General features: G+C 41.7%; 1 protein-coding gene and 1 long non-coding RNA gene across 2 annotated transcripts in view; one reads left to right on the forward strand and one right to left on the reverse strand.

Moving 5' to 3' along the window:
• LOC121232428 overlaps nucleotides 1-18,659 on the forward strand; it is a 54,204-nt gene that overhangs the window by 22,883 nt on the left and 12,662 nt on the right. The window lies entirely within an intron of this gene.
• On the reverse strand, nucleotides 1,516-9,694 carry STMND1 (stathmin domain containing 1). Its single transcript, XM_041118341.1, is given in 8 exon segments — nucleotides 1,516-1,562; nucleotides 1,565-1,645; nucleotides 1,648-1,731; nucleotides 1,734-1,767; nucleotides 2,206-2,331; nucleotides 6,231-6,385; nucleotides 8,559-8,739; nucleotides 9,611-9,694. Coding segments are annotated over 8 exon segments (792 nt in total).

The raw sequence follows: 18,659 nt of genomic DNA on the forward strand, positions 1-18,659 counted from the left end.
GCCTGGGTTATCTGTGTGGTGAGAATGTACCCTCAGATCTCTTACTTCTTCTGTTTGTCAGGTTTTTGGATAATTTTGAACCAGCTCAGTAAAGTTTCTCTGTTTCCTAAGTTTTTTTTTTTCTGTTTTTCTACTATTCTTGCCAGGCAACACAGGATGATTTTCAGGGTTTTTTCTCTATTGCTAATAGAATTTTTTCACAAAACCTGCCAATTTGGCCTGGCCTGGAGCTGGGCTGAAAGAACAGGCTCTTTCTGATGGGCTGCGTTACTGAGATCCTCAGGTGGGATCCCAGCTGCTCAGGAAACGAGATGAGCTCTTGCTCCTCCCCTTAGTGATTTAGTACAAGTCTGGTAAGAGAAGAGAAATTAGGAAAGCTTTTTTCTTCCTGAAAGCAATAGGAAGAATCACCATGAGACTGTAAAAATAGGGACTACTGTTTCATCTGTTCTGCAGTGCCTGACCTGTGATTTAAGAGAAGAGTGGTCCTGTGCTGCAGCTGAATTTCCTTGGCTTGGGAAGTGGAAAGGCAGAATGTGTCACCTGTAGTTGGAGGTAAGAAAGTAAAAAGCCAGGTTAGGAGCAGAGGTGAGCATGGTGTGTGATTGATGGGGGAAGGAGGTGTATAGAGCCAGTGGCCCAAATGGAAATGGGGATGGACATGTTTAGAGATGGGCTAGAAGGGGGTGGCGGGGGTGATAGTAGGGAGAGTGTGAATGGCACAATTGCTTTACTTCTTGCTTTTGGAAGAGCTGGCTGTAGTAAATGTGTGCGCATCGGAGGTAGGGTATGGGGGATTCCGAAGTCACAAGACTGGCTAAACACATCACCGTAACAGAAACGGTCATCTCTTTCCATGTGGACAACTCACCTGTGCTTTGTATATCTCAGCCCATTAGTTGTTTTCTCCATTGTAATTTTGGTACTCGTTCTGTCCTTCCCTCGAATGCTCAATGCTTGTCAAATAGATGTTCTTGGGGCCTGTTGTCACCTTACTGTCTGAAGCTCTCACCACCTCTTTGCCAGTTGCTCTGCACAGTAAGTTAAAAGTCTTTGTTCTTACTGTTAGGGTCCCATCATGTTCTACTGCCCCAAATCCCTGCTGGTCACAGCTTTTTCCCTGCACACTCCTGCTTTTGTGTCTTCTCATGTGTATACAATGCCTTTCCAACCTCCTGTTCCCAGCTCGCTAGGGAAAGGGAATCTTTTCATTGAGCCAACCAAGAAGTGAACTAAATTTAATAATATAATAATATTAGTAAAAAATTTGATAGAATCATGATAATGCGTATGTGCTCGAACTTAGTGACTGGCTAGTTGCTGAATTGCCTCTTCCTGGCTCTTCTCATTTGTTTTATTACTTTCAATTGGTGTGTAACAATTAAGGTTAGATACCACTTTCCCAGGTGAGATAGGTAGCAGCAAGACTCAGCTGTGCCCCGTGATAAATCATTTACTTATGCCTCCAGAAAAGACATCTTCAGGGAGCAGTGATCTTCACTTTTGCAGGACAGCTTAGATCCAGATTGTTTCATTGATGTAGTTGTAAGTTATTGGACTCAATGACAGTCCTCGGTGTTACTGGTTGTGGCTTCTACTGCAGTTATTTCCTTCAGCAGTACTCCTGGCTCACCATCTAAAGGTGAGGGCTGTCTGTACCTCCTTGACTTTCAAAACTTGGGCAGTCCTTTTCAGTCTGTTTCCCTGTAGTTTGGTGGACAGTTGCTGGACGTGTTGTGGTATTTTGTTCAGTTCCTCTTCCCTAACCTGGAACAAAACAACAAAAATGGCGATGCTTTGTAATGAGGGATGGAAGTAGATCTGTGTCAAACACATGCAGCAGTTCTTTCTATCTTTCTACCCAAATGTGATCAGAATGTTACTCCAGTTAGCACTGAATTTAGTCAATTTATTCCGGTGTCCGTGGAAGATGGATCTTTTGCTATAGGAAAAAAAAAAAAAAAAGACTGCTCCAGAAGTTTCCCCTCTTATGCATATTTTTAGAGTAATCTTCCAGTCTTTCGGTAAAAATAAACCTGAACTTCCAGGATCTATGAAATAAATATAGCACCCACTGTGCTGCCATTAATTAGGTTTTGGTAGTAGGTTGTACATAAACTGTCTGAATTAGCTTGATTTATAAAAAGTAGAGGGGTTTTGGTGATAAAGCAAATACTGGAAAAATACACAGCAGAATTAGATGACCTGTTTTTTTGCTTCAGCAGAAGTCTTCATGTCCTTCACTGTAAAATCACCTGCTTCCTTGTTTCCAAATTGAATTTTTTCCAGTCTAGCTGGTGGTTTCTTCAGTGTCTTTTCCAGGGCATCTCTCTGTAGAGACATTAAAAGCTTTCAGCAGAGCTTATTTTGATGGTGGGGTGACACTGCTGCTTGCCTTATGCTTTTTTTTTCATGTGTGGAGGTGATGGACTCTGATACCAATGAAAGCCTGGAAATAATGATGTGCTAATAACCTCAGTGCTCACTCATGAGTGATTGTTGTCTGTAGTGAGAATTCCCCTTTTCTGCTGAGTGATGTGTCTGTGAAGCTTGCAATGTTGCTGTACACCCAGCAGATGTGGGGATTTGGTAATGAGGCCCTAAGTATTTAGGAAAGTTACTTTATTACTGCTGAAGAGATTTAAGAATTATTTTGTTAGAGTTTCATAATCATGATACTGCTGGCCTCTGCTGCATGCAAATGAGCAGCCCAATCCTGGAACTCTGCTGCTGAGGGTAGCACTTGCTCCTGGAAAGATGCAGTGATTATTTGATCAGCCAGGAGGCTGAATTCTACCGTTTTCTGTATGATAAGCAGTTTTAGCAGTGTTAAACCCACAGCAAGGACCTAGGGTTGAAATAATCACTATCCTGTTACAAGTTTCCTGAGCTATCTGCTCCCCAGACTTTTATTGCCATAAATAACTCTAGAAGTCAGGCCTCACTGCCAGAAGTGTTAAGTGCTGCAAATAGTATAGAAGATGACTCATTTAGTGAGATGAAGGTGGAGCATGAATCAGTAGGAAGAAAACTGATATACAAAGGAGACGTTTTGAATGCAGATGACACACAAAATCTGAACAAAGCAATGTTCAATCATCATAAAAAAGAAACAAAAGACTTTTTCAAAAGAAAAAAAAAAATTCTTCTATCTAATGACAAAGGCCATTCTAGCAAAAGCCTGAAGTGGGAAGGTATTGCATACTGAGCATGTCATTCCTTACCCAAGATAAACTGTGGACTGCATAGGAAGAGATGAATGGAAAATTCTTTCTAATATGTCCAAACTAAACAGTATTCAGGAAGCAGGTTGCTTTCCAGATTGTTCTGTGCCTATATAAGCTGAGAAAAGAACTTATCTTTGAGCTAAACAGTTTTGGGAGATCAAGAGTCCTCATAGCTTCAATGAACCCACACTGAAAGCTACCAGCAATGGAAATGCTAAAATAATAATCTGTGCACATCCCTTGTAAATAGTAACTCATGAGAAGTGGATGAAATTTCCATAGACCGTTCCATTTGAAACTACAGCTTTTGGTCCTTTTGCTTACCCTCTAGCTCACACACATAGGAGTGCCTTTAAAGGCAGACTTGGAAAAGAGGTACCCGACAGATGATATCTTATAGCTGCTGTTGCACTAATGAACTGAAGTGTCTAGTGCTGCCTATAATTCAACTCCTGCCACTTCTTGGGAGTAGGGGTGTTTATTAAGAGTTTAATGTAACTCTTCAGGGGTAAGGATTAAACATTTTCACGTTTGACATCAGGGAAAGGCTCTTCACTGAGAGGGTGGTCAGTCACCAGAACAGGCTCCCCAGGGAAGTAGTCATGGCACCAAGCCTGTCAGAGTTCAAGGAGCATCTGAATGATGCTCTTAGTCATATGATTTAATTTTAGGTAGTCCTGTGAGGAGCAGGGAGTTGGACTCAATGATCCTTATGGGTACCTTCCCACTTGAGATATTCTGTGATTCCACACAATCTTTTTGAAGCACAGGAGGGAAAAATAGCAGTTACTTTCTCTCCCCCCCACCACCCCCAAATGCTGAAATGTAATCATGCAAAGAAGCCTAGATACCTGTATCTTAGGTGGAAGCTCTGGCTCTGCTGGCATTTTGAGTAAGAGCCACTGTTAAAATTGTAGAGGCTGGTTTATCCTGTGGCATGTATGGCTCTTCCTTGGCTTTGTTACGCTAGACCCATAAAGTGTTGCTCTCAAAAGTACTGCTCCTTTAGAGCAGTAACAGTTAGAAACAGGTATAACAAGGCATCTTAACCTGTACCGCTTGGAGTAGCTTTGTTCAGGATGAAGTGAGGGACGGTCAAAAGACTGAAGGCTGCTAGCTAGCTGTTTCACAGTGTTGCCAATGGCAGGAAATCTGGAGAAGACAGGTAAAGCTGCCAACACTGAAGGGATGCAGGTACTTACATGGAACAGAACTATGCACAGGAAGGGAAAGCTCTTGCAAGGATATCGCTGTCTCCAATATTGTGAAAATAATCTCAAACCTGGTTGTACTCATCTTTCATAGTGCTGTGAGGTCTGTGAGCTCATTTCTTTATTGAAGCTATTGGACTGAAATTTCAGCATAAAGCTATTCATGCTTATTCCTGTCAATTCCAAAATTTCAGATGTGAATTTATCTGTGTATTAATGCTCAAAATCCAGAGCTGCATGTTGTAAATTGGAATATGTCTGGGTAATAAACCTTTTCTACTGTGTCTGTGTTCAGTGCATTTAGTCCCTCTATTCACAGGTAATGTGCTGGATTTGAGCTTTAATGAAAGAAATTATTCTTACAGGAGGTAGCACAGGCCAAATTTTCTGTTGCTAGTAAGGGAGAACTAATAGTTAACTGCTAGTGACAGATTTATGTTTTCACTTGTAGGTTACCCAGCAGTGGGCCCAGCTCAAATGTAAAAGATCACTTGGAAAAGTTGGCTTTGTTAGTGAAAAGTATGAGGTTCATTTTTAAAAGCTGTACTGATTTTAAGACCCAAAAAAAAAAAAAAAAGTGCCTTTCTCCTGTTGGGAGGATAGAAATTCTCTAAGGAGAAATAGCACAGACCGAGTTTCTGTCAATGAAGAGTATGTGTAATTTAATACCAGACAGCTTATTAATACAGGAGGAAAAAAAGAACAGACACTCGCCTATCTTATGGAGGGGAAAAATACAAAAGCCTGCCTGCAGTACGTTACCTAAATTTAGCCACAGAGGGGATAATCCTCTCAGATACTCAAAAATCTGTCTGAGGGAAGTAAGTAAAGGCTATGGAGAAGCTGTACTTGGAGACCTTCGAGCTCCATTTTCCAAAGTCCTGGCAATAGGAAATGCGTTAGGAAGCACCAGTGGTCAGACTGTAAGGTGGCACTTGCTTGTTTAGTCCTTCTTATGAAAGTTTCTATTTGATCTTCAATATTATAAGTGGCTGAGGTTAGAGATATGTGAATGGCTTGCCTCAAATGACAAAACTACTCAGAATCATCCTTGGTCTGAGCTTGAATTGTTCCTGTGTTCAAGCAGCGGTAGGATCATGCTTTGCACAACACATATCTATAAATGTGTTAAATTTCTTACAGACTCCCCACAGACCTTCTCCCTCCTGACATCTGTACTCAAAACTCTATCTGGAAGAGGCATCTGATCCTTAACACAATGCTTGACAACAAAAGAAAGACTTTGAGTTCAGAAGCCACAACAAACCTTGGGTTATCATTCGGAATGAAAAGAAAATGGACACTGGCTTCTTGGTCAAATACCAGTTCTATAATTTTTTAAAAATCCATTTTGTAATGGTTTCTTAGTCTGAGATCAAATGTGAATTGTAGATTTCTCAGAAGTGTGAATATTTAGGATTTCTGAGGTCTTAATTTAAGTGTAATTGTACGCCCTGACAGCAGTATTTCTTCTAGTTTTGTGGACTTGTGAAACAAGTTTGTGGCATGTTAACTTCCAGTGAGTTTTTTAAAGAGCAAGTTCTTAGTACTGTTGCTGCCTCCTTTGTCCCCATTTGAAAGAAGCCCAGAAGCTGTAAACAACTGAAAACTGCTGCCAGCTTCTGTTGTATTAATCTCCTTGTAATACAGTTCTCTGTTGTCTAATAACTTGCTTCTAAAGTCTTAGAGGAGATATGCTTGGATGCTTTGCGTGTGCGGAAGCTGAATCTCAGGGTGCTCACAGCAGGGTCAGAGCTGTAGCAGGGGTCCTGTCTTGTATAATGACACTTACCTTGTTTTCATACACTTCTCCAGTCCTGGCAGTGGTACTTTGGCTCTTGATTATGCCCTGCATCCTCAGCTCCTCAAGAATGTCTGATGATTTTTGCCTCTCTGTTTCCTGTAAGGGCCATGATTTACTGATGAACTTGCTGGTGAGCAGTGCGTCTTCAAAAGATGAAAACATTAAAACTTAATACTTGTAGAGCACTTACATCAAAAAGTTCTATCTGAATGCCATTTTCAATGCCAGAGTTTTTATTTAAGAGGTTACATACTGAGAACACCCAGTGGAGAAGGCCTGCTCGAAGGTCTTTTCACTGCTTAAACTTTGCAGTAAGCTTTTTAGTGGCTTGAAGAACGGTGCAGGCACCTAGTTCAGTTTCTCACTGTAGTCAGTTACACCCAGAGGGGCACATTCAGGAAAGCATGGAAACATGTGCTGAGGGCCTGTGAAGCCAATTTTTGAGCATGTTCCTGAAGAGGGTCCATAGGAAGCTCTTCACAATTCAAGTCCTGAAGGGTACTGTGATCTGGTCAGAGAAAGCCAGGCTGGGACAGGATAGTAGAAGCCTACTAATGGGCTGTCTTGTAAACACCACTGTGTTCTTCTGTTAAATGAACCCAAACTTTCGTATGCTTTCATGGTCTATGATTTTTGTTGTAACAGCATTGCTACATTTGAGTCTGATCATAAGCATTCCAACACTTAATTATATATTTATAAACAGCAATTAAGAATAAGAACCAAATTATTTTGATAAGCCTTCTGAGTGGCTGTTTAGTTTCCACATATTAGACATGAATAAACAACGAACAACTTTATTGCCAAGACCCATCAGGTTTTTCAACCCTCAGTTGACAGTTCTACCATCTGCCCAACCTCTATTGGCAGAAGTTAGAGCTTTTGTACAAAGAATGCTTGGACCAAATCAAAATCGCAGTTATTTGACATCTGCCACTCCTTACAAGCAGAGTGAGTATGACAACGTTGGCTTATTTTTTAGTTGTAAAACAAAAATACAGAACATCTACCACCTTGTAGAAGCTGACTCCTAAAATAACTGAACCACTCACCCAAAAAGTTGGGGTTCAGCTGTCAGTCAGAACACGTAAATGTCAGAAGCCAGTACACAGCAAAACATATCTTGGCAAAAAATAAAAGTATGATGAGTGGGCAATGTTGACAAGTGATGTGAATTTGTATTGGGTTTACTAATCTGTTCATTCAGGAGAAAAATGTAGTTGGAATATCTTGGCATGGTGTGGTTTGGGTTTTTTGTCTTGAAACAAAAGATTGAAGCATGATTTCAAAAACTTTCTGTTTGGAAATTTCCTGTGAAGTTATCTTTTAGCAAGTGGGAGGAAAAGGAGCTTAAATTAAATGAAACACCATTTCAGAGCAAGCAAATAATTTTGTTCAATCTGAAATTAAATCCTTTCATCACATCCTCCTGTGGCATTGGGAGTTAAGTCCTCTTTAATGAATAGCAAACACTAGTAATTATTCCTTTTGTGTTCAATTTGAAATATTTTATTACAAGCCTTGTTTATTACAAAGAGTAAACAACCACTGTAGATTTTCCATTTAGTGTGTTTGTGAAATGTAAGCTCTTTATGGCCCTGGAAGAAAACAAGAGTTAAACTACAAAATTAGGGGGTTTAAATGTGCCAAAGATGGTGCTGCTTTTCCATTAGTGACTCTTACTACACTGGTATCCTAAGATTATAGAAGAGTTTGGGTTTAAGTGTTCACCTGTACTTAAAAAAAAAAAAATTTCTTTGCAGACCGTTGCTTATTGTCATGATGATTTCTGAATTTTTTTTAGTAGTTTTCTCTCTATGATAACTGGCCCTGTAACTTTTGTTTGCAAACAAAAGTTAATAACATGGTATTTACTTACTGTCTGTACCTGATGCTAGTCAGGGGCATTGTATTGACCATTCTGCTGTAAACGCTGACTGCCCACACAAGGGCTGTCAATCTGCTGTTACAATGCGTCTTCCCAGTGTGCTGTAATCCCAGTTAGAGGGGCTACTCCTGGGAACAAGGCTGAGTTTGTTCTTTTGGTCTGTTTTAGGTGCCTGCCAAGAAAAGTATCTACCCTGCTGCCTGTTCTGATAGCAAGGGTTGAGTCATGCTGCAGAACATAATCATTGGCTGGGAAATACTTTCTGCTACTATTGCGGGGTTTTAAACCAGTGCTAAGAGCTCAATCCTTGTGGTGTCACAGCATGAACGTTTCTGGGTGTAGAAGTTGGCTGTAGCAATAGACTCCCAAGATTGTTTCCTCCTAGGTCTCCGTTTGTGGAGTTGGTATGAACTTCAGTTACTGTTTACCTGTGCTTTGTGCATTGCTGCTTTTCTGAGATGATGTAAATCTTTCTGGTAGTTCCTCAGGGTTGTCTCCCTCACTGGTCTCATCTGCAAGTTTGGCTCCATCCTTTGAAGTGCTCGTTGGCCAAGCTGCCCCATCCTGTGAGGGGACAGCCTCTGTTCCAGCAGTGCTGTCATTTTTAGTCTACAAGAAAATGAAGAAACAAATGAGCATCTCCTTGGGCTTCTAAACATTTAAGGTGGTATCTAGAATAGTCCCATAGAATTGGCAGGTTCAGAGTGTAGTGGAGTGGAAGACAGAGGCATTCCTGATACTTATCCATGTTCTGTCACAGGTGGATGTTGATGGTGAGGAAAAGTCTCCTGGAGCGTTTTGTAAAGGAAGCAATGACCTTAAGCCTAAATGTATCCATAATCCAGTTGACTGTATTGGAGTATTGTTTCAGTACTTTAAGTGCCTTCTGTATGTGGATCATGGGTTGGAAATTTAAAACTGAGTTTTAAATTAGCACTTGGTAAGGTGTTAACCTGTGCCCCTTCTAAATAATAGCTTTGAACCTCCAAAGAATGCAGGATTAGAGCCTGGATGTATTCTTGTCTCTTTGCGTGTTTGGGCTTGAGCCAACTCGACTGTTTAAACTTCACAAAGTGGCTGTGCACATGTATCCTATAATACTTGCATATATACGAGCCCCCTGCCTCATAATAACTTTTTGAGGCAAAACCCGCCTTGCTGCAGTGTTGTAAGTGTCACTGGTGTGGGAGATAAGTGCCTCTAATTGTATCTTTAATGAAGCAAGTGGGACAGACTGTGGAAAGCAACTTTTCAGGTGCTGTAAAATCAGATCATGCATGTGGCCAAATGGTGAGTTTGCTTCCCCTGGAGCGTAAGCTGAGCGATAGCCCTTCTCTTAGAGCTCCCCGACAGAGTCAGAGCTACTGACTTGTTAACATCAGCAAAACTATTTCTCTGTATGTGTATGTCTTTGTAGACTCGCATGCTAAGATGTCTCCTAACATACTTTATATGGAGTCTGTTGGGAAGAAGTCACTACCTGGCTTTTGGCTTCCTGGTTGTTCTGCAGCTCCTCAGAAGACAGCTGTGTGACAGCGACCCTGTTAGAAATACTGCAGCCCATGGTGAAATTGTGACCACCTGCTTCTCCTTGCTGCAAGTCCAGGGAGTAGGAATGCCCTAGTCTCTTCCTTGGGAGCTTGGTTATTCGTTATCACCATGGAGTCTAACTGTTGCCAGGGCCTGTTGCTACAATAAATAACAGCACAGAAGGCTTTCCTCTTATGTCCTGGCATACAGACGTCATCGCCTTTGTCTGGGCACCCTCCTCTGAAGTTGAATGTGTTTCTTCTGCGCAGCTGGGATGTTGGTTTGAGAGCAGCAAATCTGTACAGGTCATTTAGGGCATTAGTGAACCTCCTGTGGGAACTCAAGTGAAGACACTTGAGTATCTTCAGCCATTTTTCCTTTTTTTTTTTTTTTTTTTTTTTTTTTTACATGACAGTATCTTGTTCATCTAAAAGACGCACACATTTCAGTCTCTGGTTGGATTTTTTAAGTATTCTTCAGCACCATTAGCCATTGGAAAAGATAAGTCCTGAATCTGGAATTCCAAGCAGCGAGGCAAACTTTTAAATGGGAGGAAATGTCATCAGGCTGTGACTAGGGAAAGTGTTTTAAGCATCCTTTGAGATCATTGTACAATTTCTTGATTACTGTTTGAGTCTGTTCACATCCTTAGAAGTAGATGTCTGTAGGAGATTTAAAAAAAAAAGCAGCCATGGTTTATACTTCCAAGAGGTTGTTATAGAAGATAGTAGTGAAATGTTAAGACAGTGCCGTCCATTGAAGATCCTGCCTTGGGTCACTTGTGCTGAGATCATCAGCTGTTATAGTTAGAAGTAATAAATTGTTTTTTCACAAATATTCACATGAAAGACTCTTTGCATGAAATCAAAAGATTCCAAAAACCCAAGTAATTATTAATACCTACGAGGAATTTTTTTTTTAACTTCCTGAGACCCTGGTAATAAGTGAATGTCAGCTTGTGACCTTACCGTGATTTGTAGTGGAAAACTTTCTGTAAAACTTGTCAAATTTATTTTCCATATATGCGAAACAGAGATGTTTACATGACTAATGTGTCTTTCAAGTAGTAAGGCTGGTGCGCTTTAAGAATCAAAGGAACCCCAACACTGAGACAGAGTGACTCCAGCCTAAGAGATCACTCTGGATGGATGGATGGCTGCAGGCAGCCCTGTGTGTTCCTCTTGTCTCCAGTCCAAACCCTCAGCTGGTCTGGTTGGAAAGCTGAATAAACTCATTTGCATGGCAGTGAGCCTAAAGTGATCTTCCCTGCTTCAGCGTGCCTTATTCGGCTGTGCAAAGCGCTGCACTAAGGTAACTGTACGGCTTCCAGGCTGTAGCTAGTGCCTCTACCCAGCTCAGAGTGCATGCGTGTGACTGACTGTACCTACCTGTGCTGGCATCCGAGAGCTGCAAGGAACTCTCAAATGTGCATCTCCTGCCTCTTGAGAAACAAGTGTCCTCCAAGAAATTTTGTTCTTTTTTTCATCCCTAATCAACAGGGACCTGATTCTTGTGTCCAGTTTGAATTCACACAGAATGCCAGTCAAATAACCTTTTGGTGTGTGGGTTTTCTGTTGTTGCTGCTGTTCTATTTTTTCTCTCTTTAGCAGATGTTTGCAGGTTGTATGTGATAATGCTGAAATGTGATTGCTGCTTGATGTGTGGCAGAACATGATGTACAGGCTGAGCTTCTTGTTTGCATTTCTGATTAAACACTTGCTGGGATGGTGCAGTTCTAAAACTTGTTTATAAGTAATAGGTAAAATTTTAATCCTTGCAAAAAGGTCATTTTTACTTGTTCCTTCAAATACAAATAAGGTGATAAAATGGAAACCATGTCAGTTATAAAAGTAAGAAAATTCTGCTACAGCCTATGATTTTACATTTAATCAAAACTCAGGTAAGTTTTATGATTTATGCTTTACAAATTGATTATTGGCACATAAAAAGAAAGACAAGTGATAGTTTGGAGAAATAAGAGTACATGGGATGTAACAAGTGGCATGAAATTGGCCCTCATTCATATTTATGAAAAGAACCTTCTCAGATCTCAATGTGATTTGTACACTTAGAGCCTGATCTTTTCATATCTTACGCACACGATTAAATTGACATGGTGAATGGTATGTTTTTGAACAATTTGGAGCTACAGGCTTTCAAAAGCAGACTGCTCTCACACTGATGCTGACTGACAATAGAAAAATCTTCCTCTCATTTTAGCAGCTTTTCATCAATCTGCAAAATTAAAAATGAGCAAGTTTCAGTACAGTCAAGGCACCAGGATGTGTGGTGTTGGTTGAAAAATAGAGGATAATTCATCATAAATACACATATAGGATATTTCCCTTTAAGAAAACCCATGGACCAGAGCCTATGTGAAGCACAACATTGAAACTGGAGGGGAAGAGGAGCTGTGAGAAGGCTAGTAATGGTGAGAAGGGGAAAAAAGTGCAGGTCTCTATGCCTTGTCTTGTGAGAATGAGAACAAAAGCCAGTCACAGGGATGTGCATGCTGGGGAGAAATCACTACAAAATCAGGAACAGCTGTTTCTATAATTGGTGGTGGTATGTGGAGGAAATTGAAATGTATGTATATTTTAAAATGAGGAGAGTTGTTTTCCAAATTCCCAAATCTGAAGCTGTTTGGCTTGTGGGATGATTAGGAAAACTGAATGGGAGACAGGACATCTTGGTTCCTACAACTTTATCAGCTGTCTCTGATTTATACTCCTAGATTAGTGAGCTACTGCAGAGAGGTGAGAAAAGGATTACCCATGGAATGGCATTCCTGATACACAGCAACACTTTGCTGGTCTCAGTAAGTGAAAGATTCCCATGTAGTATCATCAGCCTGACATGTACGCAGATAAAAAGCACTCTCCTAAGGCTCGGAGGCTGGCTGAAGTTATTAACAAAACAAAGCTTGGCTGATTTGAAGGAGAGAGGCAAATTTCTGACGTTTTTATTCTGACAACATTCCTACTGACTTCAAACAATAGAAAGCAACAGGGTGGATTTTTCAGGGACTCTGAGCAGCAATATTTTCCTTTGAAAATAGGACTGAATAGTTGGGCAGCTGCAGAGGAAGTGCCCTAACTATTAGTGAGCACAAGTAGCTGTTTGGAGGAGAGTTTGAGGCCAAAAGGATGCTGAAAGACTGCAGCCCATGCTGTGCCTGTGCCTGAGGAGGGAAAAGAGTGCCCGTTTTCCCTGTGCTCTGGTGACTCTCTCCCAGGGTCCTGCTGCAGTCCGGAGGAGGAAGCTCTCTGCTAGAGACATGGGTGATGGAGTGGAGGGGAAAAATCCACCCCAGGAGATGGGGGCTGTGGCTGGGGTTGAGTCTTGAAGGTTGGTGGGGGCAGAAGACAGAAAACGAGCTGGGTTGTGGAGTGGGCAGGGGGAAGGAATAGGGAGAGAGATGAGGAGGTGGGCTTGGCTGCATGAGGTGACTGGAAACCAGAGATGTTGGACATGGACCAAAACTGAGAATTTCTGCAACTGAAGTCAAAGCCTCTACAGACTGTGCAAGAATTGCTGCACTTCAAAGACCGGCTGCTTAGCTAAATCCAAGTAGACTTTCACAGACAGGCACTGTATGGTGTTTCTTTCCTTGAGGCTTTCTTCTATTCCCAGTTTGAAATCTTACCTGGGTGGTAGTGGATGAATTTGTCAGGGCATCCATCTCTGGCTCCTCCATGTCAGGCTCTGGGTACCTCCCAGATGGGCTAAACAGCTTGCAGAGCTGGCCTTTAATGTGGAGCCTGAGTTTTGACATACAGCTTCATATTTGTAAGACTGAGAAGGGGAAGATGGCTAGAAGGGGAGCCACTGACTGGGTGGCTGTAGTCAATGGAGAGCTGACCGTTGGTTGTGCTTCGCTAAACCAGCTCCATGGCTGGCTCTTTTGTGTGTGTGTTGTATTTCAGTGCTGCATGTGATTCAAATGCTGTACGTAATCTCTCCATGGTGACTGCACAGCATTTGTTTCTATTTAAGGAGAGAAAGAGGTTTGGGTTTTCTGCCAGAACTTCCACTCAGGTAATTACACTTCTGCCTGCAGAATTTCCCTGTAGCTTCAATTGTAGTAGTCGTTCTTCACTCCCACTACTAAAAAGTGCAAATGCAGACCTGCTGCTGTGTTTTGGGAATGCAGCAGTGGTTGCTCTGCTGAGGCAAGTGAAGTGACCTCACCATGCATCATTTATGCTAGATTTGCCCCTAGTAAAGATTGCTGCATCCAATTGTGCTACTCTGCAGCTCTCATCTTTCTGTGCCTGGCTTTGGCATAACAAGTTGGTCTTGCTAGTGATACTGCTAGATGATAGTGAGACAGCCAGCTGGAAGCCAATGAAAAGATGATTAAGAGCCAAGAGAAAACCATATGGAGAGAGAGGGATTTCTCTTTACAGAGTTATAAGTAAAAGTGTTTATGTCTTTGGATCCCACTAGCTGTTTTTTCCCTTCTTTGCATCAGTTTTATGAGTGGGAAGTGGTTGCAGTTGAATAGCAAATTCTATCAAATCTCTTTAGCTAGAACAAATGTTGTAAGCGGTAGATATTTCAGGCAGCTCTGTCAGTACTAAAATTCAACAGGCCAACATTGTAATGGTAATAACAAATATTTCATAGCTATTAGGCTAATTTTAACTACAACAATACGTATGATTCCAACATTGTATAAATAGTACTGTTTTGCAAAATATTAAATATATTAAATGAAGGGTCTCATCTCAAATTGAGATGATGTGGTGATTTTTTTTTTTCTTCTCTAAACTTATGACAGCAGAGCTAATAAAGTGCAGCTCAGTCTGGAAAACGCTTCTGCAGATGCTTAATTCTCTTTGAAGTCAAAGTAAGCACAGGGCTTGTTCACTCAGAGCCTTATAGAGAGATTTAAAACAGAGGATGTCCAACATTGATAAGTTGAGATTCATCAAGCATAGTGTAGATAGTAAACAGAACCAAGACAATTGAAACAAATTATTGATTCATGGAATTTAGTCTTTCTTTTCACAGAATGTTCACATGCAGATTGTGTTGCTATTGAATACAGTTCTTATTCAGATTTACTAAATGAATGTTATGGTGAGTGTGTGGGTTTAAAAAAAAATTCTGTTAACTAATTCTGTATAGTTCACATCCTCAAGACTCAAGCTGTTTCACATATGTTATTGTTTCAGTCTCCCTGACTGATTGCTATTCAAGTGAATAGTGCTGAATCCCTGCTGGAATTGGTGTTAGGAATAGGGGTCCTTAAGTCTCTCTTTGGGGTTGCAAGTTTCTCATGAACATGGGGTTGTTTAAGGAAAGTCTGACAAGTAGGAAATGGGAATTTTCGACAAAACTTAGTGTTTTCCTTCCTCTCTAGTAAGAGCAAGTTAATTCTACTAGTTACTATTACTGGAAGACTACTGTGCTACTTAGTTGAGAGCAGGGTGTGCTAGTATGTTTTTCTCTTGCCGCAGTGTTCAAAGCAGCTTTTGCACAGTGCTTTCTTGGACAAGGATTCAGGCTGGCCTTTCATGGTTTTAGTTGTAATATGGTGAAATACTAAGAGTGTGTCTATAGGTGTGGGGCACAGGTATCTGACTATAAGACTGCCCTGCTGGTTTGAAGGACAGCTCTTCATGGTGTTCAGAACCTCTGTGTCCCACCTCCTAGGTGCACATCTAATTCTGTGCAGAACACAGCTTGCCTAGACCTGAGAGAGATGAGCTTTTTCTTTCTCTGTATAACTGGAAAAACTTCATAAAGTTGAAGGATGGTGTTTATCTGAAGTACATCTTTTGCCTGCATCCCTCTATTTTTTCCTGTCCCAAGCAACAGCAAAACCTTCCTGCTCCTCTGTTAAATTGATCTGTATGAAAGCTACTCGTGTCTCCATCTTAGATGCTTTTGCTCTCAGCCAAGATACACCAGCCTTTTCCATCTTTGCTGAAACTGCCTATGAGTGGTGTATCTGTTGGTCTCAATGGGATCTGTATAGTCACCCCTGTTCGAGTTGGTGGATGTTTTGGTCTTGCGAGAAAGCTTGTGTTTCTGCCACTGAAGAGTCCTTGCAGACTGCATGGCATTATGAAAGAGTCCTGTGCTCTGCATAGTAACTCAGTGGCATTTGTTCTCCAAACATATTCAGTGCAGATGAAGGGAGCTTCTATGTTGGGTGGGTCAGGAATAGTTCAGAAGTCTTGCATCAGGTTTTTGGTCTGAGCTTGCCTTTTTCCCAGCCCTCTTCAGACCTGTACCATTTTACTTGGAATATTTGATGCTGGGTTTGGCATCAAATTTGAAGCCAATGTCTCTAATGAGCAAGTTCTCAAAGATACAGTGGAAATTTCCAGGGGTTCTCCTTCTAAGCTTTTGGGCTAAGCCAAAATACATTTTTCTAAAATAATACAAGAACCTGGAAGTGCAAACCCTTCTAGAGGGGCAAACCAAAGCCCTGTCAGGATAGGGAAACTCATGTGTGCTTGGAAGGGTATGCATAACTGAGAATCTTTTGGCAGTATCTCCCCAACCCTGCAACAAGCTATGTGAGATGCTGTGCTAATGGAGAAGGAAGTGTGGGTGTACAGACAGCCCCACCTTGAGCTTCTGCTCATCACTGGGGTCAGACTGCAGTTAGGAGCAAGTTACTCCACAGGGAATGAAATAAGCCTCTGATGCCATGCGCTTCTAGTTGCTGGAGCAGACTGGGAATGTTCCAGGCATCAGCCTTGCTCTGTTGTGACGTGATGCTAGAGCTCCTTTTGCGGGACAAGACAGCTCTGCTCCTGGAATAGTGCTGTCCCAAGAAAGCACCACCTGGCTCCGAAGTGACCCGGGATGGTGGACGGCCCTCCAGCCCCGGTCAGCTGGTGTCCTCGCTTGTTCCTGACTGCAGTCTGGGCTTTGTGAAAGGGCTCAGGAGAAATGCCATTGTCTGGAGTCTAGATGTCTGGCAGAAATCAAGAGAGACTGCCTGACTTGACTGCAACTTTCCCATGCTAGAGGTAAGGGAGATTTGTGAAGTTAATTAGACTCCAGATTTGAACTTTCCTCATGGGTGAAACTGGTATTCTTCTTTCAGCTTATCTGCATATAGAGCTGCTACACATTGGACTTAGGATGCTCCTGGAATGAGAAATGGAGCATACAATATAGCTGCTTTCCAGGGACTGCCTTGTCAGAGTCTGTGATTCAGCTCTTTGCCTTATGGATTAAACTTGGAGTATTCATGTACTTTTAAAATTTCTTTTACAACAGTTTGCTGAGATGAAGTCTGTGCTGTTAATTAGAGCTCTGCTGCTGTTCACAGAATGTTGGCTGTGCTGAGCAAAGCTCTTCAAACAGTTTTCCTGAATTTGAACAGGCAAAGCACTGGCCTCTTGTGCTCTCTGAGCAGGCAGTAGAGATGAGGTGAGGAGCTACTTGCTCCTGGTGGCACTTCTGTGCTGCTGGGAGACTGGCCATGCAATGAGATGAAGCCAGCACTGCTCATCTCCTGAGTCTCCTAGGTGCACGGTGCAGGAAGGGGTATACTGCATTGCCAAACACAGTCCATCATTACTGTAAGCAACAGATCATAAACATACTTTTTGCACAGTGACCAAATACCATTTTAGCAGATGTTTAATGCAAAATTGTGAGAGTTTCTAAGGAAGCTGTGCCACAGCTTTGCTCCTCTGCTCAATGGCAACTTCCTTCAGACTCCTAGCCTCTTTTATCTGTAATTAGTTCCTAGTCGTATATTTATATTTTAATCTTTTGTGATCACTTCTTCCATCCCTTGATTCAGTGGGTCCCGTCCCTTTGTCATCCCTCCAGCTTCTGCCCCCTTCAGAGTGAGGGACCTTCATGCTTTGCCTATCTTTGCCCAGAGGCACTTCTGTTTCATCTGTTTTGTTCTGTTGTGGGACAGGGGCTGTAACTTTGTTTGCATAAGTCTGTGTAGAATTGAGGTTGCCCTGCTAAGAGTTTTAGACATTCTTGTGGTGTAGAGTAGTATGTGGGAACAAATTTTGTAGATATGCAGTCTAAGAATCAGCTAAATATTCCCTCTTACTTAGCTGTTGTTCACACTCAATTCCTGAAGTCCTCTGCTATTCTTCTACGCAGAGAGTGTTTTCAGTCCTAAAGCTGTTCAGAAATAGATTGATTCCACTTTTCTGTGTAAATGGGGAATGGTCCAGGTTTGTATGTGAGAGCTGAGATCAAAAACTTGTTGTCTGCTTCTATTTAAACAAAATACGCTTTAAAACGGAAAAAAAACCCCAAACAAACCAAAAACTCTGCAAACCATCCGAAGAGGTTCCAAAATTTCTCCTGAAACATTTTTCACTTTCTTGTATTTCAAAAAAGATTAGCAGAAACATAATGCTGCTTCAGCAGTTGTGGAGATAGAATTAAAAAACCCAGGGCTTAAAACACAACTGCTCAAGTGGCAGGGGGAGGTGGCTGAAGAGTGTTTACTAGAAGCATACTAGCTGCGTGGCTGGCATAGCTTTTAGGTTGGAGAAATATTACAAATCTACTCACTTTGCATATAGACAAGTGGTGATATACCAGACTGCTGTGTATCATGTGTATACCCTGAGTGTAGAACTGCCTTGTTCTCAGGAGTGGAAGGCAGCAGCTATTTTTAGTAGTGTGCTGCAACATTACACAGGAGAGCACAGGATGATGCTGTTTCCCCAGCTCACTTCATGGATGACTTTTTTCTAATTTGCTAAGGAAGGATGACAAACCAGTACAACCATATGAGCATGGACACAGCTTCATGCTTTTTTGAAAGAAGTCAGCAAGACTGTGCTGGGGAACAGTCTAAAACACAACAACAAAAATTATTGCATCAGAGAAGAGCTCTTTAAGCTATGCCCTGGAACTGTGAGTGCTTGAAATACCAGCTTTAGAAATAAGCATTACAGTGCAGAGCCTGGGCTGTTTCTCTCAGGTGCCCAGAACAATGGGCGCTGAGACATAAGAAGCTGGTTGGTCTTGTGTTAGGATGGAAAATGTCC

The sequence above is a fragment of the Aquila chrysaetos genome, chromosome 18, assembly GCF_900496995.4.
Source record: "Aquila chrysaetos chrysaetos chromosome 18, bAquChr1.4, whole genome shotgun sequence".
Lineage (NCBI taxonomy): Eukaryota > Metazoa > Chordata > Aves > Accipitriformes > Accipitridae > Aquila > Aquila chrysaetos.